Genomic DNA, 22,410 nt, shown 5'->3' with positions numbered 1-22,410 from the left:
ACCTCGGGGGGGAAATGCTGTTGCAGTCGCAGGGTGAGGAGGACCTTTTAATGTCTTAATTTCTCTCACTGTAGTGCAGCGATTCAGGACGGTGTCTCTAAATCTAGCAAAGTGAGGATGGCAGCAGCAGCAGCAAACCGTTGCAGCTGAGTCACTGCTGAATCACAGCTTACTCCAACAGTCGGGGAGTGACGAGGGAAGCAGACTAATGTGTAAACACATTCAAACTGTACAGGTTCTGGTGGAAGAAATTAAGGGACACTCAGCAGCAGTTCATTAGCAGCTTTAAGTGTTAAACAAACAAGTGCACCTCGATAAATAAGAATACCAGCGGAAACTTACTTCAATTTGGAAAGAAAAAACATTTATGTTTGCTATAGATATTAAAGACAGAGTGATATATTTCAAGTGTTTATTGATGTTTTGTAGGACCAGTAAAGACCACCGCAGAAATTTAGGCCCATTAAAACGTGTCTATGGATTTTCTTATGTCCTACACAGTTGAAAAGACTGCTGACAAGACAAATCCAGCAGATGGTCATCGATGAAGAACGTAAGCCAAAACAGGGCACTGCTAAAGCACCTTGCCTTTCTCAGAGGGCTGTATTCAAACAAGTCAATGAAAGATTCCACAAGCAACAGGGTTAACCGCAGCTTTCAGAGTAGAGAGGCACAAAACCCAAGTTGCTTCAGATCCAGAAGGAGGTTTTCCTGCAGAGATGCCTGCAGGTTTCAAGCTGCATCTGCCTGAAACATGGAGGCCATGTTTGCATCCGCATCATCTGATTCGCCTTCTTCGTTTTCTGCCACTCCGTTTCCTTCTCTGGCTGAAACTTTTTCCAGCATGTGTTGTCTGCTGATATTGAACCAGAGTGTTTTATTAAGTCCAATTTTCTACACCTACACTCAAGAGAACCTTGCGCTCCCCTCTGCTGACAAGCTTTATGGAGATCCTAATTTCCAGCGGGACCTGCCCTCATTGCCAGAAGCATCAATACTGGGTTTAATGACCAAAAACTGAGCTTGTCTGGTCGACAAACTGGCTTCACTTAAATCCCAGAGACGCCAGAGCCAACAAGGCAGATGAGCTTTAGGCTGCTATTTGAGCCATCTGGGCTTCCTGAACACCTCCGCAGAGCCACATGTTGATTCACTATAAGCCATAATCATTAGATTTAACACAAACACTTGCGGCATATCGCTGTGCACAACAAATCTAAACAAAAAAAAACAACAACTTTACTTTTGAATTACTTAAATAGTACAACTTCTCAGTGTTTTTTTTTCCCACCACGACTTGCCTTGTCGTAAAGATTCCCAGAATTCCTCTTGTCGTCCTCGTCGCTGCTGTCTTCGGCGGGAGGCTTCTCTCGCTTCGTGTCGTCTCCCATGTAATGCTCGAACACGCTGGAGAACGCCACGGCAGACAGCATGCACACGACCGGGGTCAGCGTCAACATGAGCCGCACCATCACGCCGGCAAAGTACACGGCGCTGATGGCGTACAGCGCCACTGCAAGGCAGGGAGAAAGGAGAGCAGAACAAAAGGTCAGGCGAGGATAGACATGGTGTGAATGCAAGCACAGAGAGGAGAGAAACCAGCGAGATAAAGAGACCAAGCAGTAAAAGGATGGCAGCACAATAAGTCTTTGCTTGCTTTGCACATCCCTGGACAGAGAGAACGCCGGCTGCTCGTTGCCCTTGACAAACGCCCGCCCTGCTCAACAGGTGCACGGCTAATCAATAACCATTATTGGTTAATTAAGTGCTGAACAAAACGGACCGCTATGACTGTTTTATTAAGCATTGAAAGGTTCTCTGCCCTTGACCCCTTCCTTTAAAAAAATGGAAAAAGTTTTATAGAAATAACTAGTCAGTGTTTTGAGTCTGCTGAAAAAACTTATCAAAGGAGAGGAAGAAGGCTCGACCAATGCAGCTAAATCATGAAACGGGAGGCTGATGGATAACCACAAACTAATCAAAAATGCAAAGATAGACTTAACAGATTACCGCTGTAGAAAGAGGGTTTTCAGGTCTTTCAGGACGTAAAAGCACTCATTTCTTTCACTTCCTCTTTAGATTCTTTATAAACAGTAAGTGTAGAGCATAAGCTGAGTCCTTAGCTTCACAAAACCCTCTTCAAGCGAAAGCGTCGCCTTCAAACGGGCCAAGCTGTGTGCAGCGTGACACTGGCTGCTGGAAGCAACATCAAAGTACATTTAGCTTGACCTGTAATGTGAAAGTGTTGCATTAAATGGATCCAGATGACAACAACAGGTAAAATCTGTTACATCAACACGTTTTAGTCTTTTCCCATATCTGCATCGTTCCTATACGAGCTACAGTTTTACAGCAAATATGAATGCAAAAGCTCCTCTGTCTCTCACCACTGCATTCTTTATGAGTGGCTTGGCTGGACATCATCAAGTGTTCGTAGGCAACATCGTCTGTTTTTGTTTATCTGTGAAGCTTTGCTGGGTAAACTCCCAGAGAATCTCAGCAGCCGTCTGTCCATCAGCTCTAGCTGCTGCCACTTGCGTTCACCGCAGCGGTTTCTTTTAAATGTTTTCCTGAGTTTCAACAGTCTTCGGTAAAACAAGCTTTCATGCACCATAGACATGGAATAACCCTTAGAAAACTCGTAACCCTCCCATTTTTGGTCAAAATAATTCCGGGACCTCTTCCTTTTCAACAAAGTCTGCAATTTTCTGAATATACAATTCACGACATAAATCAATATATTTTACACACCCTATATAAATATGTAGAAAACATGGAGGAAAATTTTTTTTTGGTATCAATTAAGATGCAAAGCAAAGAAATAAGCCTGACTTTTATTAAAAAAAAATATTAAAAAAGAAAAAAAAAATTTAAATGTCAAGTTTCCTCACAATTACCTGCATCAGGAAAATCAAAAGGACGCAGTGAAGGGGGAATGTCACCATTTTTTATGTTAACTAAATTAATATCCAGATGTTTAATTCCATTTTTATTGTACTGTTTATGATTATATATCTGTTTTATATTGTTATTTTTGTGGCTGCTACCTTGGCCAGGTTTCCTTTGTAAAAGATATTTACGTCTCCATGGCACTTCCTGGTTAAATAAAGGCACATAAATTTGCCTGATTCATGATTAAATAAGTCGCGTTAGAAATGTTTTTTGAAGTTATCAAAGGCTGAAGTGATCTTAAGAACGGGAATACTTCAAGTTAGGTTTAGAAAAACTGAACTTAAAACTTTAGCTCTTAGCAGTAATGATTTTATGGGATTCTTCATAAATAAAATTGATTCCATTAAAAATAAAATAATTGGCATCCTCCCAAACATGATTACCTCATCCTCAGTAAGTGAGGCAGCATTGGAGGAATCCTTAGAACCTGCGCAGTGTCTGAACTGTTTAAAAGCAGAAGAGCTTTCTGAGCTATCTAAAATTTTAGCTTCATCTAAACCTTCTACCTGTATGTTAGACCCAATCCCAACCAAGTTGTTTAAGGAGGTATTCCCTCTGATCAGTGGTCCTATTTTAGACATGATTAATCTATCCTTGGTAAATGGATATGTACCACAGGCTTTTAAAGTAGCTGTTATTAAACCTTTACTTAAGAAACCATCTCTTGATCAAGATGAGTTAGTAAATTACAGACCTATATCTAATCTTCTTTTCTTATCTAAAATTCTTGAGAAAGTAGTTGCTAATCAACTATGTGAACATTTACAAAGTAATGACCTACTTGAGGAGTTTCAGTCAGGCTTCAGAGCTCATCATAGCACTGAAACAGCTCTGGTGAAGGTCACCAATGATATTCTCATGGCCTCAGATAATGGACTTGTGTCTATACTTGTCCTGTTAGATCTCAGTGCTGCATTTGATACAGTTGATCACAATATTCTCCTACAAAGACTTGAGCATACTGTAGGGATTAAGGGAAAAGCATTAGGCTAGTTTAAATCTCATCTGTCGGACAGATTCCAGTTTGTTCATGTTAATAATAAATCTTCCTCAAACTCTAGGGTCACTTGTGGAGTACCACAGGGTTCAGTTCTTGGACCAATTCTATTTACTATATATATGCTTCCGATTGGCAATATTATCAGACAGCATGGGATTAATTTCCACTGTTATGCTGATGACACTCAGCTATATTTATCCATAAATCCTGATGAATCCAATCAGTTACTTCGACTGCAGTCATGTCTTGATGACATCAAAAGCTGGATGACTTTAAATTTCCTGCATTTAAATTCTGACAAGACAGAAGTTGTAATCGTTGGGCCAGAGTCTTCAAAAAAATAAAGTTCTTAATCAATCCCTTAATCTGGATGGCATTAACTTGGCCTCTGGTAATAAAGTTAAAAATCTTGGTGTTGTTTTCGACCAAGACATGTCATTTAAATCCCATATTAAACAGGTTTCCAGAGTTTCCTTTTTTCACCTCCGGAATATCGCCAAAATTAGAAACATTCTGTCCAGGAGTGATGCTGAAAAACTAGTCCATGCATTTGTTACTTCAAGGCTGGACTATTGTAATTCTTTACTATCAGGAAGTCCACAAAATGCAGTTCGAAGTCTTCAGCTGATTCAAAATGCTGCGGCAAGAGTTCTGATGAAAATCAACAAGAGGGATCATATGTCTCCAATTTTAGCTTCCCTTCATTGGCTTCCTGTTAAATCAAGAATAGAATTTAAAATTCTCCTTCTAACGTATAAAGCCCTTAATAATCAAGCTCCATCATATATCAGAGCTCTGATTACCCCGTATGTTCCTAACAGAGCACTTCGCTCTCAGACTGCAGGTCTGCTGGTGGTTCCTAGAGTCTCTAAAAGTAGAATGGGAGGCAGATCCTTTAGCTATCAGGCTCCTCTCCTGTGGAACCAACTCCCAGTTTTGGTCCGTGAGGCAGACACCCTATCTATTTTTAAGACTAATGTTAAAACTTTCCTTTTTGACAAAGCTTATAGTTAGAGTGGCTCATACCCTGAGCTATCTCTATAGTTGTGCTGTGATAGGCCTAGGCTGCTGGAGGACATCAGGGTCTAATTTTCTCACTCTACTGATTTCTACTGTTCTTCAGTCTACTGTTCTCCAGTTTTGTATTGTATTACATTGAAATGACTGTCGTCATTTCAGCTTTTAACTTTTTGCTCTCTCTCTTTTTCTTCATAGTAGGTACACCTGGTCTGGCGTTCTGTTAACTGTGACATCATCCAGAGAAGACGGCTCACCCGCTACTACCATCTAATGTAGAACAGATTACTAGATCAATGTGTGCTTCTGTGCTTTTTTGTTTCTCTTGTTGTGTCTCTGTTCTGTCTTCTGTAACCCCAGTCGGTCGAGGCAGATGACCGTTCATACTGAGCCCGGTTCTGCCGGAGGTTTTTCCTTCCCGTTAATGGGTGGTTTTTCTTCCCACTGTCGCTTCATGCTTGCTCAGTATGAGGGATTGCAGCAAAGCCATGTACAATGCAGATGACTCTTCCTGTGGCTCTACGGTTCCCCAGGAGTGAATGCTGCTTGTCGGGACTTTGATGCAATCAACTGGTTTCCTTATATAGGACATTTTTGACCAATCTGTATAATCTGACCCAATCTGTATAATATGATTGAACTTGACTTTGTAAAGTGCCTTGAGATGACATGTTTCATGATTTGGCGCTATATAAATAAAATTTAATTGAATTGAATTGAAGGTTGGGAAGGTATGTCAGGTTTCTAGATAAACTACAGCGCTGCAAGAGCGAGGCGGGACGAGCTTCTGAAGAGACGACACCCAGCTGCTACGGATCAGACGGGAGTAAAGACAAAGCTGCAGCGAGTTTTGTCTTTAAGCTGCTAAATGCCCTCTATAAACAACTTTATGTCCTTCCACATTTCCTCTGAATGTTTCCAGAGACGTTTAGAGACACCTAATAATCAGCAGATCGACTATTTTGTTGTTGGTTTATTTTGTCCATATACAAGCAGCTCAAAAAATTTATATAGAGGTTTTCTCTTATAAAAAACCTTCCAATAGAATCTAAAAGAACACTGCAACACTGAATGATATCAACCTGGCTATTGTATTTAAACCGATTTAACGTTTTAACTGTCCTACGTTTGGTCCAAACTCAAAGCTTTACACTACAGAGAGTTGTTCTCTAGAGGAGACATTGCTGCTCGCAGGCGAACAGGCTTCATCTCTTTGTTATCGACACCACAGTGATACACACTGACTTATTGTCTGCTTGACAGGTTGAAAACAAGCCGAGCAGCAGCTTTGAGCTCAAGCATTATTAACTTATGAGCGAGCATTCTCTACGCTGTCTGCCATTTTCTTTGAATGTGAAACTTTCTTCACGGACAAAACAGACAGAGCTTCCAAGGAAATACATGTGTGCGTTAATAGAGACAATATTAAAAGTTTAAGTAGTAGTAGGCCATCAAAACGACACTCGACTTCACCACTGGTTAAGGACTAATTAGCTTTTGTAATGTAAAAGAGTGAAAAATTCAAATGTCTGAAAATCATTATAACTTTAAAGCATTAAAAGCATCAGGCTTCATCCTTTGTCCTCCAGGAAGGTCTCAGATTGTGCTTAAATTACTGGAAATCTATGCAATTGTTCCCAAAAAATAAAGAAAATTCACAAAAAGTAGAGCTGGAGTAAAAAATAAAAACAAAGGACAGTGCAAGTTGCAGCTCACTGGCACAGGTCAAATTATGGTTTTATGATGTAAATATTTTAAAATAAAAAGCTTCGCACCAAACACGCGTTCATCATTGATGTTCTTGATGCAAAACCAAAGGCCTGCTGGGAAGGTGCAGACCAGGATGTGGAGATCAAAGAAGAAGGACACCCACGTGGTCGGCTGGTGCTCCGACACCGACGCGATGATGGGGATGTGGATCTTGGCGTAACTATGGAGACGAGATGATGGGAGGAAAACACAGGCAGGTTATCATTTATGTACTCTCCCCAAATACAGGAAAGAAATAAACAATTTCCTGATAAAGGGTCAAACTAGGAATCATTTTTGCACCACTACATCCTAATCAGATTAAATGATTTGTACTTTGATTTGTTTAGTCGAAATAAACATTCAGAAAATAGTGTATGTATGTGCAGTGATGAAAAAAAAAAAGAAATCTCTTCTGTTTTCACCTTTTTTGTCACATTTTAATGATTATCAAATAAGTCTGGAGCCTAGAGAAATAATTTATAACCTAATTGACATAAAGTAGGCAAAGAGATCTAAAAAGGCAACGCATGATGGCTCAATCTAAGGAAAGCTAAGAGTAGATGAGAAGTAAAGTCACTGCCATCTATTAGTCTAGAAGCCATTTCTACGGCTTTGAGACTGCAGCAATCCAGAGTGACCCATTATCCACAAACGGAGAAAAAACATGAAACACTGAATGGTGAACATTACCAGGAGTCTCAGCCTGTGTAATTTAATTGAAGAGTGCATTTCCGACTCATTCAGAAGGTCAGAAAATAACCCAGACACAAACCCACACTAAAGAAGGCCAGGCATCACTTAAGTTAAGCTCTGTGTTCAACAAAAAGAGAAAGAGGCTGGGCAAAACTCAACCAAAACTAAAAACTACTCAAAAGCCCCGTTTCACCTCTGCTAAAAAAAAAAAATAGTTAAAAATAAACACCTTGATGATCCTCAGGAATTGTAGGGAAAATATCCGGTCCACTGATGAGACGAGTGGAGCTCTCTGGCAGACATGCGTCACATTATATGTGGTGCAAGCCTTAGAAAAAAGGACCTCATAGCTACAGTCAAACGTGGGGGTAGTCGTGTGATGGTCCAGGGGGATTTAGCACCTGGCTGACTTGTAATTGGTGGAATCATAAACTCTGCTTTCTATCAGGAGAACGTCCGGCCATCAGCTGGATAATGACCCACACCAGGTAACGCTCCTTTCAATGGCTAAAACATAATAGTCTTCGAGAGGCCTAGTCAAAGCCCAAACTTAAATCTAATTGAGATGTTATGGTGGGACCTGAAACAGCCCATTTATGCTCAGAAAACCTCTGATGTGGCTTAAATGCAACAATTTGGTGAAGAATACGGGGGCTAAAATTACTCAAATGATATAAAAAGCTGCTTCATAACATTTATATTTATATATATATTTCTTATAATTTAATTAATATGGCTTTGCAGCTTGGAAAATTGGAACATAAGGGTATAAGATTTCTTTTTTGGGAGTTAAAAAATAAAATCCGAACAAAAAAAATCCCAATTCTGCTTATATCAGCAAGACAGAGTTTAGGGGATTGATTGGTTTGTGCTGTAAAATCCCACACTTTGCAGAGCATCTGGAGAACACGGCGTGTCTCGTTCACTGTTCAACACGGCCTGGATCAGCAGCGTTCGCCCTCCTGGGACGGCTTTACCGCCGTCCCAGAAAACAAACGCACACATGCAGTGGACTGAACAAGTGTTGCATCGACAGAGGGAGCGTGAAGGTCAGCAGAGCTTACCCGGTGTCCCAGAGCGAGTAGAAGCGACCGCTCCATGGAGCGATGTAACCTGCAGGCAGAGAAGACGATCAATAAGGTAATGCTGTAGTTTTAATGCTTTTTATTTAACACTCGGCATGCAAGCATTGTTTGTTGCTGTGCAGAAAGCTTACTGAACTATATTAGTGTGAAATGGAGCAAAAGAAGGTTCCAAAAACGCCGTGAAATTTTTTTTTTTGCAACTTTTTTAGCAACGAAATACATAAATTATAAAATCTGTGCAGCTTTACGTCAATAAAAGAAAATATTTGACATCCAGGCCAGTAGAAATACTAGAAAACAATAGCAGACATGGCATGTCTATTCACGATAAGAGATGAATAAGAGAGGAGTAACAGCAGCAGCATATCAGCAATAACCATTAATAATAAAAAAAAAAAAAAAGAACTTTGTGTTCCGTTATCTTATTAAAAGCATTTTCACAGCAAACTCGACAATAAAACCAGGGTCTCATTTGATTTAAAGCAGAGAAATAGAGCAAAATGTGTTTCAGTGTGAGGATAACACCTCGAGAGAGACATCATGGTGGCTCCACACCTTTTTCAATACATTAATGTGGGTAAAGCCAAAATGAGCGTGAAACACGTCATCCTATGTAGACCATTAGCCCCCTTCTAGTTATGACAGTTTCTTATTTATAACATTCCTCATTTCACACCATTTGTCATTAACACATTCGCCTCATTTCTTTAGCTTTTCCTTAGATATACGGAGGGAGGTGGATATATTCAGCATTAGTGCTCTGCAGCGCCTGCTTTCTCATCAACAATAATACCGACGTGACCTGCGACACCAACAAAAAAACATTGAAACTTTGATTTAAAAAGGTCCAGTTACAATGAAAAAAATAATGTGTACGAGGACATGTTCACATGTGGAAATAAAAGTGGGATGGAAATTTAAAGCTTATAATAATTTGGAGTAACAATGTGGTTAAAGGTTGTTGTTTTTTTTAATAGCAACCAACATACATTGATAGGTCAGCAGTGGAGACGGCGCGCCATTTTCCTGGTAACGTCACAAACCCAACACTGGATTATGGTTTTAATGAGCTGTACCAGCCACTTCTGATTAATGAGTTCTGCTTTGCCTTGTGATGCTTTCATTGAGCCGAGAGAATATCAACCATTGTAGTGAAACAAAGAAAACATGGATCCCGGTTTTCGCCAATACTGATAAAACAGGACTGTCCAGTTTGGATCTTTCAGAGTAAACTCGGCTGTTTTAAGGAACATGGCTTCTTATGGCTAAAAACTGCTCCAACTACATAATTAGGAGGAGATTTGACTTATCAAACTCTTAATAGCTGGTTGCCTCCAACGTCAGGTTTTCTTATATCAAATGAGCTGATTAGTTATTTGCTGCAGATGTTCTGGCTGTGAAACAGCTGTGTAGTCCGATTTATCTCTGGTTGTGTGTATTTTTAGTTTTAACCGCCTGTTCTAGAGTTCACCCTGCTTTCCTTTTAAGCGACATCTTAAATGTGGATGAATGAAAAAAAAATAATCATAAAACTGCATGTTGAAATGATTGTAGACAATAGTTATCTCACAACTATGAAAATAAACAACAAAGCAAAGTTTAAAGGAATACTGCTCATTTTGTGACCTATTATTGGAATTCAGTTGTTTTCAAAATAAGAAAAATAAAAATTCATCAATACTGAATATAAGTAACCAGTGTTTAAAAAGTGCAATACAGTAATTGCAGCTTAAATACAAGAAAACGCTCAGCAGATAACTTGTATTGATCTTCTGCCATGCAGATTTGCATCATGAAATACTGTCTGAATCCCATTTCACTGCAATGGACTCAGGACAGGTGCAAAAAACAAACACGACAGCATCATTTTGTATAAAAAAATTAGTAGAGCTGCAATAAAATTAACTTTAAAACAAAGTAGAATAGAAAACATGTACAGAAAAATGTCAGAGCTACTAAGAAGAAGCGAGAACGGCTCGATGAATGTGTCCATGCCTGAAATATACTTTATTGATGCTATTTAATTAGTGGAATTGACTTGTTTTTAACTATAAGTGAAAGCATTTAAGTTGCAAATTAGACCGCACAGGGTATTTACAAATGTCTTCTCTTAGCTAGGCTTTGATCTAGAATACATTTCAGCTCGGTTTCCTGCGGGCTTATGGAGGCCAAAACAAATTAAAAAACGTTACGCACACCCAACGCTTCCTGAAACGGTTCCACCAACATTTAGTCGTACTCCGTCCTGTAGTCGTTCAGGTGTTTTAAATAAGATGGAGGGATGTCTGAATAAGATACGACGGAGCTGTAAACCAAACCAGGCAAGAAAAACAGACGAGGAAATGCAAGCAGGAATAAAAATGGAGACACAGTAGGAGGTGATTCATGGAACGGTACCGATTTCACCAATCAATACTGGGCTGAGTGGTAAAGATACTGAAAGGATGGGGGGGGGGGGGGGGGGGAGGAGCTGCGTCTGTCTTCTTGCAGACTCTGAAATGAAAGTTTGACAGACAGGAGTGAGTAGGTAGTGCCTCAGTGAAAAGCTGGCGGCACGCAGCAGCCAACAGTCAGCGAGTCCTCCCGCTAAACTCTGACGGCAGACAGACGGCAGCGTTTTAGCAGACGACGCCAGCGTCCGAGTGACAGAACGTCTGCATCCATGCGAGTCACCGCTCCGTCCTGGTGGAAACGTAATGCTCAACCATCTGTCTGCACTTGGAAAAGTCCCGGAACAAGCTGTATGTATTATCCTGAGCTGTAGAACGTTGAATTTCAAATGTTACAGCTAAAACTTTGCAAACAAAGTTTACTTTTACCTACAGGAATATCATCCCCCCCCCCCCCCCCTCGCTTCAGTGAGTGCAGTGAGGCAAAGCACTGCTGTGCAAGGAAAAGACGAGGGAAGGATTTCTGGATTTAGGTCAGGCAAATATAAACTTTAATATCAATAACCTGCCAAGAGGAATATCAGGTCCTGCATAATGATCGCAGAGGGATGAGATCTTTAGGGAAAAACATCAACATGTCCAAAGTTCAGGCAGCTGGCTGCACATGCAACAACACACAAGCTTAGGTCACCGACGGGCAAAACCGTAATTCAAAGGCTGGGAAAAAAATAGCTCCAACATCCATTTCTGTTTATAGTTGTTTATCATTCTGTCTTCCAAGTTTAATTTCCAGAGCCACAGAATGCTGATTAGCAGCCCACTGGGAAGGCCTGCAGGTCAGACCATGAGAGGGATGGCTGGTGGATGAGCGCATGGCAATGTTTGGCCAAAACCAAGGAAAACGAAGATCTGAAATGGCTTAAATCCCAGGTCTGGATCACAATCAAAGAACATAAAAACTGATCTCTGTCCAGAAAGAAAAATAAAATAAAATAAATAACCGTCCACCAAACAATTTCCTCCACACAGTTGTCAAAATGTTCTTCCTTTTAATAACAAGCTATAATGTCCTGCATGTATGATGAATAGGTCAAGCTATTAGTCTGTAAAAACCTCCTTAGCATCACTTTAAAGGAAATAATAGGCGGATATCAGATCTGCAATTCTTAAAAAAAAAAAAACAGCAACAAATCATTTTTAATAATGTCATTGTAAAAAGGCTGAGAGATACTGCAGAGTAAAGGCCAGGGCTCCCAGCAAGTTTAATATTCCTCCAGGCAGGCGGTTTTTACTGGAGGAACACAAACGTTCAGTGTTGTGGGCCGACTTTAAACCTGTAATAACTGGAGACTGCAGGAAGAATAGATGGATGGGCACCCAGACGTAAAAACAGATCGAGCGCATTGATGGATGGACCATCAGATGAACTGATACATAAAAACCACACAATGACGTGGAAAAAGTTTTGCCCTCTAACAGACTTCTTTTGCCTTTTGCTCGTTTGTCACACTGTTTCAAATCAAACTAATTTTGATATTGGATAAAGATAATTTCATTAAAATATTAAGATAAAGATGTATTTTCGTACCATTTTTTATATTTTCTAAGACGATGTGCTGCCTTTTGAGACGTTTCAGCCATCAGGGAGGTTTTATTTAAATTATATCTGCTGGTCAGATTCTAATCAGGCCTGGCTTTGGCTTGTGAAATCCAGCTTGATTTAAAAAAAAAAAAAAGTAGTTTAATCACAGTTAATTTATCATTTAACGAGGGGGGCAATTACTTTCCCCCCCACAGAGCCAGGTTAGTTTGGATAGTCCCCCCTAATGAATGAAATCAGGATTTGAAAACTGTCTTTTTAGATTTGCACAGGTTATCTTTATCCCAAATGAAAATCCGTTTGATGATCACAAACCTTTTAAGTGTGAGGAAAAAAAAGCAATAAGGAGCGCTTTTTCACAGCACTGTAGATGGATGGACAAAAGGAGGAGAGTACAGTGAAATAATGGAGGCAAAGCTGGATGGATGAACAGATGGAGGAGCAAACAGACTGAAGGATGGACGGATGGATGGAGATATTGACGGATGCTCACATGGGTGGATGGAAAACAACTCTGGCAGAGACACGGTGCGATTGCTGCCACGGGAGCTTACTTAGAAAAGTTTTCAAAGGTCAAAAACGCTTAAAATCTAGGAGTTTTTCAACAATAAGAGTTCTAAATTGTTTTATTTATTTGTTTTATTTAAATGGTATCCAATTCATATATAAATATATGCATGTTGAGAGCAAAGTGGAACTGAAGTCAAATTGCTTGTTTGTGTTCACAAATTTGGCCAATAATGCTGACTCTGCTCCGCTGAAGGAGTTTCTACACTGAGGTTTTAGTCAAAGCAGCACAAGCGCCGTCCATGAGCAGCTGAAGGTTAGTGATGAACAACAAATAAAACACTAAAATAAAAACTCCTGAATGGGGTTAGACATGTAGGCTGCCAAAATAAACGTCACTTCTCCCCGTTTTAATCCCTATCAATCATGTCCAAGTCTTTAATGTCTTAGTTGAACCGGATTAAAGTCAGATGTCAAACAAGTCATTTTAAAGCGACCGCCTCCATTATTATATTAAAGGCGTAGTAGAAACAGCCTTTCTCTTTCAGTAATAAATTTAAACAATACCAATTCATAACCTATTTTTTTTCTGGTTTACCAAAAGATTGAAGATAATTAACCAACAAAATAATGCATTTTAGATTTTAGTTTGAAATGAAACATCTCCGCCGGCCGCCTCGTCTAGGTGCCGATACAGACCTGTGTACGTGAGATAGATGACTGTGAGGAAGACGACACAGGCGGCTAGAGAGATCCCGAGGAAGAAGAGCGTCTGAAACTCCTGTCGGGTGAGTCTGTCCTTCAGGTACTGTAGGAAGGCGTAGGCTTGGAGGAGCGCAAACACACCTGAGAAAAAAAAAAAGAAAAAGGCAGAGGCAGACATAAAAGGCTGAGCAAACATCCAAAGGAAACTCGGTGCTGAATGTTTGAGGAGGCTCTGATTGATGCCGCCTCCTGCTGGGTACAAAGTGGCTTTGTCACTTCAGCGGAGTTCTCTATGAAGAAGTCCACGCGCTCCCCCTTGGCTGTTCAGGCAGATGCTGAAGACTAATACCTCAGGACAACACATTTGAAATGCATGAGACATATCTGTGCAAATAAGCCCGTCTCCATGCTCGCCTTATCTTTCTGTGCAGACCCCCCCCCCTCCCCCCTCAGCAACGCTGCGTTTCTTCCTTCCTTTACTCAGACTTTCTTTGGGCCGTTTTCTCCAGCACCTCTTTTGCTTGTCTGGACCATTCCATATAAGAAAAAAAAAAAAAAAAAACCCGGAAAGGAAGCAGCGACCTGGTTTCTCCAGTTTGCATCACCTACCACCCTTTCTTAAACCTTGCGTGAAATCCCGCCCCCCCTCCGGTCCTCGGTTACGCAGCCACCGGCAGAAGCGGCTTCTCGCCCATTTCCACGCTCAACTTCCTGCCTGTCTCCTGAAGAGCCGGCGTGCTGCTAACACGCTTGTCAGCCCGTGCCGCTCTTCTTCTCCCGCCTGAGGGGCCGACGTCGCGTCGGGGCCTGACGGGTCCGTGGCTCCTCGCAGCTCCCACTGAGCTCCGTGAATGCCGCCGCCAGATGTTCTCAGCAGCTGCTACCTTGATGATACTGAAACACGTTTGCTCCCAGAGAGAGAGAGAGAGGGGAGCCAAAACCAGGGGGTACGTTTTTTAGATGCTTCTTTTTTCTTAAATGCCCTTCTTATGGCAGCGAGGGATGAAACGGGGACACTTGAACACGCACCTGCTCCACAGTTAAGGAATTTCTCCAAAAAAGTTTTTTTTTTTAAGAAAGGTGCCAAAACAGCAAACATGAAGGGAAGAATGGCGCGCCTGCCAATGTATTCATCTCTGTTTCCCAGGCAGCAGATGGGTCCACTTGAGAGTTGAAGCTCGGCAGGCTTTAATAAACTTTCCTCCAGCGAAACTGGAGAGCGCAGCGCCGGCTGCACCCACACGGGTGTCATGGAAAGGTGCCTCCTTCTTTCTTCTCTGGAAGTGTACCTTAGATCCGTTTCCTCCCACAGAGAGTGATTAAGGCTGGCAGCAGAGGAGGGGTTTCTACCCGACACATCCGGAAGATCACGCGTCAGCCGGCTGGTAAAAATAATACCAGCATGCATCTACAGATGACAATAAAGTCCCCCGGGATGAACTGAAGTGTGCATATGTAGCTGTGCGTGTCTAGTGAGGGGTTCTGACCAATGAAGGCCCAGAAAAAAAGTGGATTGTAATGTACGGCTTTAATTCCATGACACTGCACTGCAAAAACAGAACTAAAAATAAGTAGTTTTTTCTTGAAATGAGTGTATTTGTATTTTATTTGAGCAGGTAAATAAGATAAGATTTTTGCACTTAAAATAGGAAGAACTCGTCTCCATCAACGTATTTCAAGTGCATTATATCTAATTATCTTATTTTAGGGGTAGAAATACTCATTCCATTGGCAGATCATCTTATTTATCTGCTCAAATCAAGAACAAATCACTAATTTTGAGAAAATATTACTTATTTTTAGTTCTGTTTTTGCTGTGTGATAACTTTTTCCTAAAATATGTTCACTTTACCATCAGACTGTGTGAAATTGATATTTGTTTGCCCTCCCCACAGTAAATAGTTGGCATTCCTGGTAAAGATGACTAAAAGGTCTTTCATATAAAAAAATCGTTTATGGCAGTAGAATCGTCTCACCTAGAGATATTCAGAAAGAGTCTTTTATTTGAGCTCATTTAACTATTTAAAAGATATATATTGGCACACGTATTTTCAATAACCCCCTGTGGCAATAAGACATAGTTTTTCCTCCACCCTCGAGATGCAGAGCGATGTTCAGCCTTTGCTTTTTGCACAATCTCTCTTGACCGCTCAGAGTCCGGGGTCCTTTCTTCCGCTCTCTCTACAGGTTTTCAACATTTTTGGGATCTGAGATTGCGCATCACTGCAAAAGGGGAACTAAAAGTAAGTGCAATTTTCTTAAAATTTGTATATTTTTCCTTGATTTGAGCAGCTAAATCAGACTATTTGCCAGTGAAATGAGAATGTCTACCCTTAAAAGATAATTAGACATCCTGCACTTAAAATAAGATGATGAAGATGAATTATTATTATTTTCAAGAGCAAAAGACTTATTCCATTGGCAAATAGTCTGATTTACCAGCTAAAATTAATGAAAAATACACTCATTTTAAGAGGATTTTACTTACTCTGAGTTCCGTTTTTGCAGTGATGGAAGAAGGGCTGATTTGACATTTGATCTTTTAGCGGTTTTTGCAGGGACCTTAATTCTTCATCACAAAGTCCATCTATTTTGCTGCAAAAACAATTATTTATTAATATGCCACATGTTCCCGCTCTGTATGAAATAACTCAAATTAAAGGCTGCATTTCCCCACATTTGTCAGCGTGTGATTAGGACACAAATCTCAAAGACTGATTCATCTGACGCATTTTTACCCAGCGTTGTATAAAAACAGAGCCCTGTGAAAAGAGGGCGGGCCTTACCTGCAGCAGCCATGTGCTCGCTGGTCCTGATTGGCTGGAAGCCGACAAAAGGGACTTGCATGGACAATATGAGCCCCACTATGTAAAAGGTGCTGTACGCTGAGAGAAGACAAAATAAAGCAGAGGGAGGAAAGGAGAAACAGAGGGGACACCAGATAAGACATCCAACAATGAAAATAAATTACAGCATAAAAAAATAAAAAAAAGCCATTACTGCACTCCAGCTTTGCTCCCACTAAGGGGCAAAAATCAACCTGAATAGAGGTGTTTAAAGTCTATTGATCTCCACTGCCGTACCTCATAGGGAGTAAATACAAAATAGCTAATCTAATGTCATTTGCAGAGAAAATGGGAGCTGGCTTGGCACAGTGTGGCGGGAGGAGGGGGGGCAGGCAGGAGCGATGAGACTCCCACCTTTTTGTGGCTTCGAGGGGGGAACCGATTCGCAGACACACCAGCTTAATTAAGATTTCATACTCTTCCTGAAGAGTGAGGCTCATTTTTGAAGTAGCTGTGCCTTCCCCCGGCAATCTATTTTTCACACATCTGCTATTGATTCAAGTCAGAATAAAAGTCGAATTGCCAGGAACATAACCTGCAAGGCGTTTAATTAAAGCAGGAGATTCTTTTGTGTGGGATCCTTATTTGAGACGGAGAGACACCTGGTTCTGAAAAACGGGGCTGTGATACGAGGCAAAAGAAAAAGGTAAAGATCTGGAACCTAATGTCATTTCTATCATAAAAATATGCCTTCAAATTCATCTCTGTTGCTCATTTACCACCAAATGGGGTACAAGGTTTCTGAATAATACTCAGGCAGCACATTTTGAGAGGGGGAGAAAGAAAAAAAAAACGGAAATGGGAAATTTTCCACCTCATCAAACATCATTTCACCTCTGAAGAACTGTTTGGAGATAGAGTAAAGGTATGCCAAAGACCTCTCACTGCAAATAGACCATAATGTACTTCAAATCTCTCAAACACTATGCTTTGTGAGTACAACTAATAGTCCATGCATGGATGATGCTTGACATCGTCTCGTTTATCTTGACCATGAAAAGGGGGGCCTGCTGTGAGCTCATGCCTACTGTAAGCCGCCAGCTTCCATGTGGAGAGATCGGAGGAGGGAGGCTGAGTTTTCAGAGCTGCTGAGTGATACAGTGCCTTGCAAAAAAAGACAGACTTTTATGTATTTTACTGGGATTTTATGTGATAAGAGCCTAAAATGGCAAAAGGACAAAGTTTTCAAACTTTTTTTTTTTTCCCAAACAATCCAGAACAGTGTAGCTAGCTTTTGTTTTAGCCACCCTAAATGCAACACAATGCCCGTCCATCTTTAACTGCAAATTACAGCTGCAAGTCTTTCTGGGTCCGTCTGTCCCAGCGTTGAACGTCTGGAGACTAAACATTTGGCTCGCTCTTCTTTGCCGCCTCTCACCCAATGACTGCTGGAGATGCGCACCAAGGTTGATGTGCAGTGTTCGCCTTTTTCCACACTCACATGGCGGGCAAATGTTAAATGTTAGTCTCCGCTGATAAAAGCAGCTCCTTTCCACACTGGGGTGTAACAGTCACCTTCAGAGGTCTAAAGAGTGACACATCGTCCTCCCGTCCATCTCCTTAGTGGCTAAATAACCACATAACCTCCAACAGCCACAGTATGGCACCGGGGGAGCGACTTTAGTTCTTTAAACTGCAGGTTACCAAAATCTAAAGTTTTAGCTGCGAGTTGAGACAACGACCCTTAAACATCTACAGGGTAAGTGATCAGATCCCAGACTCTGCTCTCTTGAGCCCCAGTCCTGAACAGAAATGTTTCTTCCTTGCATGAACTACCTTGCAAGAGACGCAACATACGTAACATTAGCATTCTTATTAACTAGCTTAATATGATATAGTGGCATGTTCTAACTATTCATAATTTAGCTGACGTCTGCATGCTACAGCATCAACTTCCACAGTCTGTTTGGAATAAACTGCAGTTTTTTGCCTTTAGCCGGTTCTGGCTGGTTTTGTTCAACGTGATTCTGACCCACACCGTGCAGCGCTGCTCGGCAGCACACGTCCTGTCAATGATCCAGGGGATGCAGGCGTTAGCATTTGTACGCTCATGGTGCATTCAAAGACTGCTTGGAATATCCTGTTGCCACATGTTAATAACAGCTTAAACCATCGCGCGGCTTAAAGAAATCGCGGGGGACAGAGGGCCCCAATGCGGGAAGCGCGGGCGACATGTCCCACACGTACCCCGCCACGCCGTAACGCCCATGTTTCCACATGCTCTGCACGGCTTGTAGCAAAGCTAAAAGAGGACAACCGTTGGCTTTCTTCTAACAACTACTCTCATCCTGCTCTTCTTCCATAAAGGCCAGGTTCGTGGAGAGAGAATGATATCTGCTGACAGATTTCCCCCACCTGAGATGAGGGACTTTGCAGCTCCTCCAGAGCTACCATGAGCTTCTTGGCTGCTTCTCTGATTAAAACTCTCCTAGCCCAGCCTGTCGACTTCAGTGGAGGGCCTTGTCTTGGTCTGTTTGCAGCACTGTTCTACTCTTCCCATTAGCAGATGAGATGTTTTGAGTTTGAAACATTGTTTCCAAACTTAAACATCTGTTAAACTTCTCTATATCTTTTAGATTTTTGTTAATTTTTTTTTCCTTTCACTTAATTATGCGCTGCTTTGTGTTGGTCTTAGGGCTGGACAATATAGAAAAAAAGCATATTGATAAAATAGAAATCATATTGATCGATATCAATAACTATCAAAAAAATTCAAAATACACATTTTAAGTGCAGCCCTGGCCATTTTATGCTGTTGCTTGATGACCTATTTTTAAATAAATGTATTCAAACAAAACCCTTTATTCAACCAAAGTTTTACGAAAACTATAAGTGTTAAAAAAAGAACACATGCTCTCTGAACTCTCTAAAGGCTGATGGAGCTTTCCTGGGTTTGTGATTGGTTGGGAGGATGCAATGACTGTAGTATTAACCTACATGATAGGCTAGAATGTACTGTTCTTTTATTGAACTTTTTATTGACCCCTGTTTTTTATATTGGACCATACGTCTATCGATCAATATATATCGTTAATAAATTATCGTCCAGCCCTAGTTGGTCTATCACACACCTCCCTAACCTGACTCAAGCCAGACGCTTCTCGCTCCGCCTAGCTCCACTCACATACATCTGGGACACCGCCATAGGAATTGCCTTTATTGAAGGCTGGGCCTTATCAAAAATCCTTGCATATGATTGGATAAGCCACTTGTCTGTCATCTTTATCGACGTGCTATTTCAACCACTCACACCGAAGCTAACCCGTGACGCTGATGAGAGCGAAAAAACTTTTTATGTGGTTGCGGCTCTAGTGGCACGCGTTTTATTGACAGTGAGCTGACAGGAAGAAGACAGGCGCGGGTCGGAGTCGATCCCGGGCCGACCGTGTCGAGGACTAAAGGCCTCCTAACATGGTTCACGCTAACCGCTAACCGCTCCGGGGCGCGTCCGCGTCTGCAGCGGACGCGCCCCGGAAAACAAAACTTGCCAAATCCGGTCGGAGAAGGGTGAAAACATCGTTTCAACCAACAAGAGCCTTCAGAGCCGTTCTCTGATGTTCTTTTAATGAAACAATATCAGGTAGATTGGACAACACGGAAGAAATAGCAGCATCAATGTTAACGCTTGCTTCCTCGATAAGCCACCATTGCTATCAAAACAGTCTCACGTCATGGTCGCGTCTCCACTACGTCACATCTATGAAACGCCAGCCCTGCGTCCTGATTGGTCAGACCATAAAATTGGTTGGAGAAATCACTTTCAATGGGCGATGTCCCAGATATATGTGAGTGGAGCTAGGCGGAGCGACATACGTCTGGCATGAGTCAGGTTAACACCTCCCACCCTCAAATACATAAAACTTTCCGGTCGAAAAGTGACAACATTTGAAAAAGTTCAAAGGGTACAAAAGCTTTTGGAAGGCACTAAGTGGAACTGGGATGAGGTGATATTTGTGTAAAAAAAAAAAAGTAGAGGGGATCAGGTAGCAGGTGGTTTGCTTTTACTGTAAAGAGGCGTGTGGGTGTGTGGATGTCTGCATCGTCGATGATTGAGCGCCAGCGGTCGTCAGTAATGAGTACAGACGTGACTGGGCACCCAGACCCGATGCAGGGTCAACTGCTGGGGGGGGGCAGCTGTGTTTGGAAACGCCTGTGAATCTCCTGTTTACTGCACACATTTCTGTTCCACAGGGAGAAGCTCTGAACACAGTGTCTCTGTTTTGATATGCCGTCTGTGGGCATTCTAGATACCAGGTCAAACAGACACAGATATGTTTTTAGTTTAATTGCTCGTGATTTGTGCGCGCCTTACCGATGTAGACTCTTCTGCTGTAGCGCTGCATCAACAGGAGGACAAACACATGCAGAGGGATCAGGTTGATGATGAAAACATAACCGCCCCATGCCGACACCTAGAAGATACAAAAAAAAAAAAAAAAAACATTTAAATGTCAGTAAGCAAATAGCAGAAATGTCATAGCTGAGATAATTAGTCGCTCTGTTGCGTTTTCTTAACGCAAGACAAATGAGCATCGCTAACAAGACAAAGTTTGATCCGGATGGATATACAGTCTTAGAAACATTGTATCATTAGAACTAAAAGAACATAAAAAGCGGTTTACGGCCCGCCGACTGCTTCTCGCCCGTGTATCGCAGGATGTAAATGCTGTAACATTCTGTAATCAGCCGAGGTTTCTTGACATTTATGTAAAATATGTGCAATGAGAAAAATTGCTTCAGAAAATGCGATATAGATGATCATTTAAGAGGCAGTAAGGCGAGGAGAAAATATGGAGTTTGGAGTCATCCACAAATTGCCAAGCTGTCACTAACAACTGCAATAACAAAAAAAAAACAAGTAGAGTTAAATTCCTGATTTAAAAAAAAGTTAATCAAACTCAGGCCTCTTTGGAAAGGAGTTGACAAACCAGCGCATTTACTTTAAAGCGGGGCTGTGGACAGAAACCGGCCCTGAACTGTGACTAGCGGGTTGGACGCTCAAAAAATGAATTCTTTAGATCAGTGAACACTCTTTGGTGTGGATGACGTTACCGAGTGATGAAGACTGCGGTTTTCAGCCTCAGTAATGGATTTAAAATAAAAAGAAGAGGAAGTAGAGATGAAGGAAACCATTTAAAAGGAAAATGTTCTATGCCATGTAAAGAAGAGATAATTTATGCTATGAGAACTGTCAGCCTTACTGTTAATTTTTTTTTTTTATCTTTTGAGCTTTTAATTGTTCTCTTTTTTATGAGCATTTTGGAAATCTCAATATAAAAGTTAGAGTCTACATCAACTAGATGCCTGCAGGAACTGGTCAAAGCTTTACAAGAACTAGAGATCAGAAACTAACCACAAAATTGGGGCATGCCTAATTGTTTAAACTGATTGGACCAGAAAATGGAAAATGGTAATTCCATAAGATAAATCTCCTGTAGCTGCTGACCTCAAAAACTAACTGAAAGCACTTCGTCCATGTTGGCAGCAGATCCTCGTGGCTTTGGACACTCAAAGAAATCCACATCTAAGCCTTTAGTCTGAAAAATGGAAATGGACAATAAAGGAGGAAAAAAAAAGACAAACGACTAGAGCTTTCTCAACATTTATTAAATCTTACCATCTCAACCTGATTTGCCCCCTTTCAAGTGGATTTCTTTTTACTCAAACTGAATGATTTAAAAACTGAACTTTGCTCCGACAGCCAGATCTGACTGGAAATAATGTCCAGCCTGGACAACAAAGAACTAGACACTCGCAAATCATTTGGCAAAAGATGAAAACTGGCCAAGTTTAGCTTGATCAGCTCGGTCTGCAGCTCTAACTGTTTTACAAAAAAAAAAAAAAGATATTCTCCATCCATTAA

The 22,410-nt window shown here is 41.2% G+C and overlaps 1 protein-coding gene across 1 annotated transcript in view; it reads right to left on the bottom strand.

Annotated features, from left to right (window-relative positions):
- LOC105931644 (dolichyl-diphosphooligosaccharide--protein glycosyltransferase subunit STT3B) overlaps positions 1-20,959 on the bottom strand; it is a gene marked incomplete at its 5' end in the record, with an annotated part of 39,067 nt that extends 18,108 nt beyond the window's left edge. The window contains 6 exon segments of the mRNA XM_036131608.1: positions 1,302-1,513; positions 6,745-6,899; positions 8,479-8,527; positions 13,696-13,842; positions 16,488-16,586; positions 20,860-20,959. Coding sequence (XP_035987501.1) covers positions 1,302-1,513; positions 6,745-6,899; positions 8,479-8,527; positions 13,696-13,842; positions 16,488-16,586; positions 20,860-20,959 — 762 coding nt within the window.
- Positions 20,960-22,410: the final 1,451 nt, after the last annotated feature.

The sequence above is a fragment of the Fundulus heteroclitus genome, unplaced genomic scaffold (genome assembly GCF_011125445.2).
Source record: "Fundulus heteroclitus isolate FHET01 unplaced genomic scaffold, MU-UCD_Fhet_4.1 scaffold_442, whole genome shotgun sequence".
Lineage (NCBI taxonomy): Eukaryota > Metazoa > Chordata > Actinopteri > Cyprinodontiformes > Fundulidae > Fundulus > Fundulus heteroclitus.
The sequence above is the reverse complement of the archived record's forward strand: the minus strand, read 5'-3'. Positions and strand labels throughout refer to the sequence as shown.